Source organism: Lutra lutra, chromosome 8, assembly GCF_902655055.1.
Source record: "Lutra lutra chromosome 8, mLutLut1.2, whole genome shotgun sequence".
Lineage (NCBI taxonomy): Eukaryota > Metazoa > Chordata > Mammalia > Carnivora > Mustelidae > Lutra > Lutra lutra.
In genome coordinates, this window is record NC_062285.1 from 11,150,802 (window position 1) to 11,163,576 (window position 12,775).

At 36.8% G+C, this 12,775-nt stretch overlaps 1 protein-coding gene across 9 annotated transcripts in view; it reads left to right on the forward strand.

Moving 5' to 3' along the window:
- ANKRD26 (ankyrin repeat domain containing 26) overlaps positions 1-12,775 on the forward strand; it is a 140,555-nt gene that overhangs the window by 47,198 nt on the left and 80,582 nt on the right. For 6 of the 9 annotated variants that reach the window (XM_047743306.1, XM_047743302.1, XM_047743308.1 and 3 more), the window contains 4 exons: positions 152-180; positions 270-342; positions 4,856-4,938; positions 10,372-10,520. In XM_047743306.1, the coding sequence (XP_047599262.1) occupies positions 152-180; positions 270-342; positions 4,856-4,938; positions 10,372-10,520 (334 nt within the window). Of the gene's footprint in view, positions 1-151; positions 181-269; positions 343-4,855; positions 4,939-10,371; positions 10,521-12,775 lie in introns of those variants that run through there. The other 3 variants (XM_047743307.1, XM_047743305.1, XM_047743311.1) reach the window with 2 other exon arrangements.

Genomic DNA, 12,775 nt, shown 5'->3' on the forward strand with positions numbered 1-12,775 from the left:
CCAACCTACCTTCCTGTCTCCAGAAACAGAATACCAAAACCTAATGTAATCAGAGCCAGGCACAAGGATTCAGCTTAGTACCAACTGCATAAATGTTTAGTTGGCTCTCATATTTACATATAATTAAGTATATGTCCCTTTTGCTTTTTAGATTCTCCAGGAAAATATTCTTACTTGAAGGTAAAACTTATACTTTTATTTTGAATTTTTAACTACAGATTGTATGAAATGTACATTGTCTTAATTGTGTTCTTTCAAAACCCATTCAGCCTGGTGTTGAAGTAAACCATTCTCTTCCTAATAAACCAGGAGAAATGGAGGAAAAAGAAACATCCGAATCAGGTAAATTTTTTTAAAATGCATGTCTTTGGAATAGACAGTATGTATTTAAACATAAAATAAAGGGGCACCTGGGTGGCTCAGTAGGTTAAAGCCTCTGCCTTCGGCTCATGTCATAATCCCAGGGTCCTGGGATGGAGTCCTGCATCAGGCTCTCTGCTCAGCGGGGAGCCTGGTTCCCATTCTCTCTCTGCCTGCCTCTCTGCCTACCTGTGATCTCTGTCAAATAAATAAATAAAATCTTTAAACATAAAATAAATGGTTAGAAATAAATTTTGTTACCCACAATTTTATAACCTGGTAGATCTTAGTCATTATTGAACAAAAACTCTTATGGAATACTGAATATGTAATAGAGCATGGTGAGTAAATTAAATTATGTAATACTAGAGAATACAAAAAATGAAAGGCAGCTAAATTCATCTGTGTGAATGGCAAGTATAGGATATGTAAAATACAATAAGCTATGAATGAGTAGTAATACGTCTGGGAGAAGAGCAGAACATGGGACTGCTTCTCTGACAAAAGAATTTATACAAATTAGTCAAGTTTGTATTATTATTTACATTCTAATAAATCAACTTTGCTTTTTAGATTTGTCCAATTGGAAGTCTACTGGTTTGAACCAAAATAGTGCAATTTGTCAAAGATCCAGGGATTTGAAAGTTGATGATAAACGCCCATCTCTATTACAGTCGGTGACCAAAAAGTGGTCGGCATCCACAGAGTTTAAACAGATGCCCTTAATAGATTAAAAAAAGGATTAATAAGGGGTGCCTGGGAGGCTCAGTGGGTTAGGGCCTCTGCCTTCAGCTCGGGTCATGATCTCAGGGTCCTGGGATCGAGCCCTGCATCGGGCTCTCTGCTCAGCGGGGAGCCTGCTTCTTCCCTCTCTCTCTGCCTGCCTCTCTGCCTACTTGTGATCTCTGTCTGTCAAATAAATAAATAAAATATTTAAAATTTTTAAAAAAGGATTAATAATATTGGAGCTGTGTTTATGTTAGAAAATTCTAAACTCCATCATGTGTGCGAATCGCAGCTACGAGGAAACAGCACAAAGAAGGTAATGAAGAAGCATAGAGAATTCAACCTCTCCATGACCTCACCATAGTTCTGATTTTTCAAAAATAATTTTGTACAAAATTTACTTTGTGTTTACTCCTTTTATGCAACCTACAACCAAACAGTCTCTTTTAGCAGGACATTTGCATTCTTCTTCTAACCAAAGCAACATAGGAATAAGAATTAGGAGAAAGTTGGGCGCCTGGGTGGCTCAGTGGATTAAAACCTCTGCTTTTGGCTCAGGCCATGATCTCAGAGTCCTGGGATTGAGCCCTGCATCGGGCTCTCTGCTCAACTGGGAGCCTGCTTCCTCCTCTCTCTCTGCCTGCCTGCCTCTCAACCTACTTGTGATCTCTGTCTGTCAAATAAATAAATAAATAAAATCTTTTTTTTTTTTTTTAAGATTTTATTTATTTATTTGAGGGAGAATGAGTGAGAGAGAGCATGAGAGAGGAGAAGGTCCGAGGGAGAAGCAGACTCCCCAAGGAGCTGGGAGCCCGATGCGGGACTCCATCCTGGAAGTCTGGGATCATGATGTGAGCTGAAGGCAGTTGCTCAACCAACTGAGCCACCCAGGCGCCTAATAAATAAAATCTTAAAAAAAAAAAAGAATTAGGAGAAAGTAATTTCTTTTAGGCTATTTTTTAACATTCACTTGAGAGTGGGTAGCAGGATTATATTTAGAAGTTTGTGCCCAGCTGGGAATACTAGGTAGAGGTCTAAAGATTGCTTATTGAAAACACACTTTCTTAGCTTTATTTTTATAGCTTTAAATTCACAAGTATTGGTCAAATTATATTCAATGTAACTAGAAAAAGCAGCTTCCCAAACCAAATATTAAAATATTTCCTATATTCTGTATGACTTTATTTTAGAGTTGGCTTTCCCAGCAATAATGGGAATCATTGAGAATTTACTATATAGTACCGTCTTCTCAACTATGTATGCAGAGTCTATCTCCTTGTTTTATTATTTTTATTTTCTCTTTTTAGAGAGCAAGAAAATGGGGAGCAAGGGAGGGAAGGCAGAAGGAGAGGGAGGGAGAGAACCCCAAGCAGCAGGCTTCATTCTTAGCATGGGGTCTGATGTGGGGCTCGATCTCACAACCCTGAGATCATGACCTGAGCTGAAATCAAGAGTAGACAACTTACCTCACTGAGCCACCCAGATGCCCCTTTATTATTATTATTATTATTATTATTAAAAGATTTTATTTATTTGAGAGAGTGAGAGAGATTGAGAGAAAAAGTGGGAGGAGGGGCAGAGACCTGGGGAGTCCGATGCAGAACTCCATCCCAGGACCCTGGGATCATGACCTGAGCTGAAGGCAGTCGCTTAACTGACTGAGGCACCCAGGCGCCCCCCCTTCATTAATTTTGATGAATAGGTGGAATATTGGTTTTAAGGAGTACTATATCATTTAAAAATAATATTCTCCTGATATACTCAGTCTGTTGACTAACCATATCTAATGTGTGCTCTACTTAATGTACCAGTTAACTCAGTGGCTTTTATCAGTCATATGTTCAGATTGGTACTAATAAATTGTATGGTATTTTTTTCACCCCTGTAGTTTTATGTTCTTTCTTTACTTGTAGAATTAACAGTATATTTTTCAAAAGATTTTCAATTGTCTCCTAGACTAGTGAATGCAGACAGTAAATTCAAAGTTATTTACCTATACAAGTGACTTGTTCCTGTTACTTCCTCGTGAGCTTGGTGGATCCAAGAAGCAGGGCTTTTAAAACAAAGCACCTACAGGCTCCTGTGACACAGGAAGATATGGAACAGAAAAATTATAAAATAAGTACTTAAAACAGTTCATGTAGAATAATTCCCACTTGATGCCTTTTATAAAGTAATGAGCAAAGTTGGTTGCTAGGGACCCAAGATTGTGTGTTTATTCATTTAATATAGATTTATTCTGTACTGGCCCTGATAATTTTATATCCTCAATATTTCTAGAACGATTCTGTCAGTTCAGGTGTGCTTCATCTTTATTTTGCATCAGTGCCTTCTCATTCATCTCCCACCTTTTATTACAATGCCCCTCAAATTCATCCCTCTCCACAGCATTTAGAGTGATGTGTCTCAAATGCAAATATGACTGTGAACCATTGTTGAAAATATGTTTGTGTCCAGGTATCTTAAAATTACATATAAAGCTTTCATAATTTTGAGTTCTGCTAAGCTCTCCAACCCTTTCTACTGTCTGCCCTTTTCTCTGGCATTCTGAACTGCTTTTGATGTCTTCCTCTTTGATTCCTGTATTTTAGACAGATATTTACCCTGTTGTGTGTTTCTCTTCCTTGTCTTACTATGGGTTTGTATACTCCCCCCATTTTCCGCCCTCTAACCCTTTTGAATCTGTCTGACCTCAGTGTTGCTGTCTCAGTTCAGGCATTATCTCTAGAAAATCCATTCCTGACACCTTTTATCTACATGCTTCTTTAAACCTGGGTGCCTAGCACTTACTGGAAACTCAGTAAATAATTACTGAGTAAAATAGAGAGTGTTTACACAGAGATGATTTATGAGATTGTCCCATACAGGGACCCCTGGGGGGCTCAGTCGGTTGACTATCAAACTCTTGATTTTGTCTCAGTTCATGACCTCAGAGTTGTGAGATCAAGCCCTGTGTGGGGCTCAGTGCTGTGTGTGGAGCCTGGTCAAAATTCTCTCTCCCTCTTCTCCTTCCCCCTCTCTCTCTCTTAAAAAAGAGAGAGAGATTGTCCCATACAGTCTAGTAACAAAAGAAATATATGTGTGTATATATATACACACATATATATATGTGTGTGTATATATATATGTAACTTACAGTTCAGGTGGTGAAGATACACTAGAAAAATCTGTATGGTACTAACATAGCCTCAAAGAAAGAGATCTGTTTATCTAGGGAAGGGTAGCCATAATCAAGGATGACTTTATGTAGCAGTCTGTGTCCTATAAGATGTGATGAAATTTGGCAAGTAGTAGAGAAAAACATTTTAGGAATGTTTACATTCATCAGGTAAATACACCCGTAGGAAGGTTGTACACTGATAACGGCATAAAAAATACTAGTAATTTTGGAAACCATGAATAATGTTGTAGTTGAAGCTTAGGGTGTTGTTTAAGAAGTACTGTAACAAGGTAAAGAATAGTCTGTTGTGATTTTATATCTTTCTGCTGCATTTTAAAATTTTGTTTCTGATTGTTTTGTTTGTTGGTGTTAGGTGGGTGAATTTGTGAATGAGTCTTTGAGGTGTTTGTATGCCTTTAAACTAGTGACATTTAGTATTTCCCAAATGGTTTGTTGAAGTTTTTGATAATGAAAAGTATTTCTTAAAGTAAATATTCAGCTAAAGATTAAGTTTAAAGTCTTAATTGATAAGATGTTGTTTTCTATTTTTATGAAGGTTATAGCTTTTATCTAACCATTCTAATTTGTCCATTTTAATTAAACATATAGATTTTTCAGCAGAACTAGACTTAGAAATGACAACAGAAGAAGAGGAAGAAAGTCTTAGTGAAAGTGAAAATAAACACCTGCAGGTATATACAAATTTAAATTTAAATTTCCAATTTTATATTGTTTTCCCTGCTTTAAGAATGTAACATAGTTCAATTGAAATTATCTTCTGAACAGAACGTATTAAAGTTGATAGATTATAATTTAATATTTAGTTTTTGTAAAATTTTACAAGTTACCAAATTTAAAATATTGTTAGAATTTATAGTAGCTTATAGTTAAACTTTATCCTTGGAATTGGACCAAAAAATTTCCTGAATATTGTTTGCTTCTTCCATTTTTGTAAGGTTTCACATGCTAAAAAGGTAACATCAAATACTGAACCATATGTTTAAGCAGTTGAAATTATGAGCAGTATAACAATAATGACTACTGACTTAGACTCATGTAGAAGGAGTAGTTCTTGGTGGTTCTTAATGTGCAGTTCTCAGTAGTTCTAAATGTGAGTTCTGTATTGCCAGTCACTAATGCAAAGATTAAAGGTTTATTTTGCCTTGTGATCTCTGTGTAGTTGACTTCAGCGAGTAGGGTCATAAAATCAACACAATTGCCTATCGTAGAATCACACCTTCCAGGATGGGACCTTTGTAGTTGGGAAATAAACAGGCACTTTTTCAGTTACTTCATTTTAGTATAGGGAATCTGTAAGTATTATTAACATTTTTCTTATCCACTCTCAGTGGACGTTACAATTGCTAGATGCAGGCAGATAATTTATAGTGATGTATAACACTATCATAGTATATAATTTGAATTAAAATTTAGGAATTTATTTTTCTTTCTGATTGATGTTTATTGATTTTGGCTCCTAATAAGAAGTTTGCCTATTCTTTAGTCATTAATCTTTAAAAAAATCTTCAAATGCACTATTGGGGCTCACTGTTTAAGGTATGGCAAGATAAAATGTTTTTAAGTTTGTAACATTGAAAATCATTTTGTAATAATTGTAAACATTGAAAATCATTTTTTGGTAGATATAACATGTAATGAATTGTTTAGCTTAAAAAAACTGACAAAGTTAAGTTTATGGATTTGTGTTTTTCTTCTGTTTCAGGCTAGGGCAAGTTATTTTTTGCTTCTTAGTTACAATCCAGTGACTTGGGAGCAGTTTAACATAGATTAAGAAATTTAACAGTTAAATTTTAATTATTTTCTAATTTTTTCTTTGTCCATACTTGATTACTTAAGGATAAAGTTACTTTACAAACATGTATGCTGACAGAAAGGACATCTGAAAATCAAACACAGCAATTTAACTTTTGTATCTGTCAAAAATGGCCCCAAAACCAGGAATGAATAAGGAATGTGATAGAGAGGACGATATATTTTTATATTCAGAACATTCCTCTGTTCAAAAGTGTGAGGACATGTGGACCAAACAAGAAAATTAGAGTGGAAAAATAAGTTAAAACTCATCACCAGATAGTTAAAGCAGAAGTGTGGTGAAATTTGTGAAAAAAAACCAAAATTACTGCTTATCCTAAGGAAGAGTCACTACATGGTCCCTTTAAAGAAGAAGCAAACTTAATGGAAATACCTACTAATTTGACAAATGATAAACTTGATTGTGAGAAAAAAGATGCATTTGCAGTGCCTGTCTTTGTCACACTTCAGGCATTACCTGAACAGAAAGAGTCTAGACTCGAAAATGTCCTTCTTTCTCATTCATCCTCAGATCATAGTTGCCGGTCATCTTCTGATCTTTCCTTAAGTGAAAATAAATCAGACTCTGAAAATGATAACAAATCAGACTTTGAGCATTTTTTTTAACAAAAATGAGAGTTTTGATAGTGATAAAGAAAATAAAGTAAGGAACACACGAGTTACATTTGAAGTGAAAGAAGACCAAGAGTTTGACATGCAAATGGCAAAAAGTATAAACCAATCTAGCACTGATTGTAAATTAGACATTGGGTGTATACCTCAGTCTAGTAATCCAGGAAGCCGTTTGATTCTTGGCTTGCCTGCCTCAGTGAGATGAGACAAAAGAGTCAAATAAAAAGGCAAAATATTTCTGCTGTTACAAATGCTTAGAAGAAAACAAAAGACTTATTCTAGAAGCCATTATATGCAGCGAATGACAGTACTAATAACTATAGAAGTATGGATCCCGAATTAGAAAATGGGAGTTCTCCACCATGTAGTTACAGAACATCAGAAGTGTATCTAGAGGAAGATTTATAGCAAGATGTGAAAAAGTTTAAGAATGAGATAGGCACGTTGCAGATAGAGTTCCTGTCTTTGGAACAGAGAAACGTTGAACTTCAAAAAGAGGTAAAGGTTCACTTTGAGCTGCTCTTTTGTTCTTTTCTTTATCAATGACCTGAGCCATATTGATTTTCCAGTTATGAAAAGGTTCATGTATCGTATGGGGTTGTCTAAATATGTAATTGTGCTCAGAAATAGATTATTTCTGCTGTCTAAATGGTAGAGTGCAGGAAAAACATTCTTATGATTTGTTTTCCTTAAGTTTCTCTGTCAGTCTGCCCAGTGGCATATGAACTGGGAAACTAATTTATCTCTGTACCTTGTGACTTCATGAACCAAAAACTGTAAAGAAAATTGCTTTAAAAAATGCAGTTATCTTGGGGCGCCCAGGTGGCACAGTCAAGCATCCGACTCTTGTTTCTGGCGTGGGTTGTGATCTCAGGGTCATGAGATCAAGCCCGTCCTTGGGCACTTAGCTCAGCGTGGAGTCTGCTTTAGTTTCTCTCTCCTTCTCCCTCTGCCCTTCCTCCTTATGCTCTCTTTACCAAATAAATACATTTTTTAAAAATATATAATAATTTCTAGATTTTGTCTTAAGATTAACTTATTTGAGAGAGAGAGCATGTGTGTGCGTGTGAGAGCATGAGTTGAGGAGAGGCAGAGGGAGAGAGAAAGGGAGAAGCAGACTCCCCTGAGCAGGGAACCTGACCTGGAGCTCCATCCCAGGACCCTGGGATCATGGCCTGAGCCAAAGGCAGAAGCTTAACCACTGAGCCACCCAGGTGTCCCATTTCTAGGGTTTTCATTTTTATCTATTGGCTTAAATATAAATTGCACTTACATCAACAATAAAATTGGAAAGAAACAAGGACAAGAAAGAGGATATAAACAAATATTTCAGCTAAACCAATCTATTTATTGCTTCTTTTTATTGTTTCAGTATGTGCAATCTTCTCTGCTTCACTCACTCTTGGAACTTAGAATTCCAACACGATCACTTTGAGATATTTTTAATAACAAATATTTGTATGATCACTTTTTTTCTCCACATGTTTTTAAAACAGACTCTTTTTTTTAAAGCTTTTTTAAAAATTTAATTATTTGACAGAGAGATAGAAAGAGACCACAAGTAGGCAGAGCAGCAGGCAGAGGAAGAGGGAGAGACGGGCTCTCTTCTGAGCAGGGAGCCCAATGTGAGGCTCGATTCCAGGACCGCTGGGATCATGACCTAAGCCAAAGGCAGCCGCTTAACAGACTGAGCCACCCCTGTGCCCCTAAACAGACTCTTTTTTAAGATTTATTTATTTATTTAGAGAGAGAGCATGAGCACGGGGAGGGGCAAAAGGAGAGAGAGGGAGGGAGAGAAGCAGACTTCCTGCTGAGAATGGAGCCTGATGCAGGACTCTATCCCATGACCCCACGATCATGACCTAAGCCATAATCAAGAGTCAGAGGCCCAATTGACTGAGCCACCCAGGTGCCCCCTCCACATTTTTTCCTTTTTAATCACCATTTTCACACATTTCTGTGGAGCCAAACCTTCATATTATGTTTTATAAAGTATGGTCCATTTTGACATGTATGATTTTTATAATGTAGGTAGCATAAACCTTCAACAAACCTTCAGTATTTAACTGGAAGGGAGAAAACTGACTTTTGAGGTGAATTGAATTTTAAAAAATAGACAAAAATATAGAGATATCCTTCTTTAACAGAAAAAGTAGCTAAGCACCTCATCCCCAATTAAGGTATTAAATTACTGTGCCAGTGTCACACTTTTAATGTATCTGGTTAATTTAATGAATTTGGTAACTTATCTGATTTGGCATTAAAGAATTATATCATCTCTTTTGGTGCCATAAAATGCTAGGTAATGCCACTTTAGGAACTTTGGACAAATCATTAACCTTTTTTGGTTTTACTCCCATCATCAGTAGAAAATGGGATTAAAGTTGATAATTACTTTTATACCCTCTAGCGATAAAATTTTATGGTTACTGAATGTGGAATTTGGGGAGCATTACTCAGTTCCCAAAATTCTGCACTAAGAGCAGATTCACTCTGGGTTTTTTTTGTGTTTTTTTTTTTTTTTGATGTGTTGTGGTGGACTTTGGATCATATATTTTAATGAACACTGTCACTTTACTGGTAACCCTAGGGACCAAATGGAAACAGGATTATAAGAGACAGTTGGGGAGGGGCGCCTGGGTGGCTCAGTGGGTTAAGCCGCTGCCTTCGGCTCAGGTCATGATCCCAGGTCCTGGGTTCGAGCCCCATATCGGGCTTTCTGCTCAGCAGGGAGCCTGCTTCCTCCTCTCTCTCTGCCTGCCTCTCTGCTTACTTGTGATTTCTCTCTGTCAAATACATAAATAAAAATCTTTAAAAAAAAAAAAAAAGACAGTTGGGGAAAAATAGCTCGGTCCAAAAAGAGGAAAGCTTCCTGTTTGTTCCTAGAGCACCACAATGTCACAGCCTTTAAATCCGTTTATGCAAAATCCAGATGGTAAAGACAGAAGACCACAAATTTTATGTCTTTTTATCTGCTGATCAGATAGGGTAGGGTGGGGAATGTTAGGTAGAAAAGCATGGATGTGAATACAAAATTAAGAAAGCCCTTTTTGAAAATTTGGAAAATTCTGCTATTTTAATTTTATTTATTTAGTTAGTTATTTTAAAGATTTTATTTATTTGTCAGAGAGAGAGTGAGAGGGAGGGAGAGAGTGAGAGAGCAGGTGCACACAAGCAGGGGGAGGTACTGGCAGAAGGAGAAGCAGGTCTGGACTCGATCATGACCTGAACCGAAGGCAGATACTTATCCACAGAGGTACCCATGCGTCCCAATTCCTCTCTCTTTATTGAAATAGAAATGAAGCAGAATTTATAAAAATTGCACTTACTTGTAATGATAACCACAAAATATTTTTGTGAATTAAAATTACGACAAACTAAGAGTCAAATGATATAATTATTGAAAAAAGTTCTGGGATGCCTGGGTGCCTCAGTTGGTTAAGAGCCAACTTTGGCTCGGGTCATGATCCCAGGGTCCTGGGATGGGGTCCTGCACTGGGCTCCCTGCTCAGTAGGGAGCCTCCTTCTGCCTCTGCTGGCACCTCCTCCTGCTTGTGCTCTCTCTCTCTCTGATGAATAAATAAATAAAATCTTTAAAACATGTATAATTAGTGAATAAAAAGTTCTTTTTAATGAATAAACTAGTAACGATTATCCTTTGTATCAAACTTCCATTAAAGATTGAAGAAACGGAGAAGCACCAAAATGATGAAATGGCAGTATTGGAAAGCATATATGCTTCTGCTGCTGCTGGACTAATGCATCCAATAGGGAGTGGAAAAACTGATAACAACCTATGTCGTATTACGGAAAATGAAGAATCTGATGGGTAAGCCTATAGCAATATTTAAATAGTAGGTAATAATTATTTTCCTATAAAACAAATTCTAGTTGGAGCTAACATTCATGATTAACAAATTTTATGGTTTTTAGTAAGACTATTTCAATTTGGATGCTAATCAGAAAAATTTAAATAATGAGATACCATTTTTGCAGTCATAGCGATAAATATTTTATTTAAAAATTAACAACCAAAGTTAGCAAATGTGAGGAAAAGGGCATTCTTATATAATGTTGTTAAATAAAATTGGTAAATCCTTTCTGAAGGGTGATTTAGCATTGTGTTTCAAAAACTTTAAATATTCTGTCTCTTTATGCCAAGAGCTTCATTGCCAGGACTAGATCCTATAGGAAAACATGACTTGTGTAAACATACACACACACACACATTCTAAGGACATTTATTATACATTGTTATATATATAAAATATGACATATGTTAAGGATATTTATTATAGCATTATTTTCATATAAAAAAGTTGGAAATAGTCTCAGTATCCGTCAATAGGGAAGTAAATTTTCACCCCTGTAAAACAATGTAGTATGCAACTGTTTGAAAAAATGAGTTTAGGTCTACAAAGTACTGATTGTTTAACAAAGTATATTTAAAGGTTTTGGTTTGATGTCATATTTTATGCAAATTTTGGAATACTTTTATCTACTTATTTATTTTTCTATCCCAGCATTTCTTTTTCTTTTCTTTTTTTTTAATTATGCTATGGTAGTTGCCATAGCCTCATTAGTTTTTGATGTAGTGTTCTATGATTCGTTGTTTGTGTATAACATCCAGGGCTCCATGCAATGCAAGCCCTACTTAATACCCATCATTGGGCTCACTCAACTCTCCCACCCCACTCCCCTTTAACAGCCTCAGTTTGATTCCCAGAGTCCATAGTCTCTCAGGGTTCATCTCCCCCTCTGATTTTCCCCCCTTCATTTTTCCCTTCCTTCCAGTGTTCTCCATGCTATTCCTTATGTTCCACAAATAAGTGAAACCATGTCATAATTGTCTTTCTCTGTTTAACTTATTTCACTCAGCATCATCTCCTTCAGTTCCATCACGTTGATGCAAATGTTGGTATTCACCCCTTTTTGATGGCTGAGGAATATTCCATTGTATATATGGACCATATCTTCTTCATCCGTTCATCTGTTGAAGGGTACCTCTGCTCCTTCCACAGTTTGGCTATTGTAGACATTGCTGCTATGAACATTGGGATGCATATGGCCCTTCTTTTCACTACATCTGTATCTTTGGGGTAAATACCCAGTAATGCAATTGCTGGGTCTTAGGGTAGCTCTGTTTTTAACTTTTCGAAGAACCTCCACACTATTTACCAAAGCTGCTGCACCAACTTGCATTCCCAACAACAGTGTAACAGGGTTCCCCTTTCTCCATATTCTCTCCAACACTTGTTGTTTCCTGTCCTTTTAATTTTGGCCATTCTAACTGGTATAAGGTGGTATCTCATTGTGGTTTTGATTTGAATTTCCCTGATGGCTAATGATGATGAACATTTTTTCATGTGTCTTCTTTGGAGAAGTATCTGTTCATGTCTTCTGCCCATTTTTTTTAAATATAACTTTCTATTTTTTTTATTAACATATGATGTATTATTAGCCCCAGGGGTATAGGTCTGTGAATCACCAGGTTTACACACTTCACAGCACTCACCATAGCATATACCTTCCCCAATGTCTGTAACCCAACCACCCTCTCCATACCCCCCTCCCGCCGGCAACCCTCAGTTTGTTTTGTGAGATTAAGAGTCTCTTATGATTTGTCTCCCTCCTGATCCCATCTTGTTTCATTTATTCTTTTCCTACCCCCAAGCCCCCCACGTTGCCTCTCAACTTCCTCATATCAGGGAGATCATATGATCATTGTCTTTCTCTGATTGACTTATTTACCTCAGCATAATACCCTCTAGTTCCATCCACGTCATCGCAAATGGCAAGATTTCATTTCTTTTGATGGCTGCATAGTATTCCATTGTATATATATACACCACATCTTCTTTATCCATTCATGTGTGGATGGACATCTAGGTTCTTTCCATCATTTGGCTATTGTGGACATTGCTGCTATAAACATTTGGGTGCATGTGCCCCTTCAGATACCTACATCTGTATCTTTAGGGTAAATACCCCATAGTGTGATTGCTGGGTCGTAGGGTAGCTCTGTTTTCAAATTTTTGAGGAACCTCCATGCTGTTTTCCTGGAGTGGTTGCATCAGCTTGCAT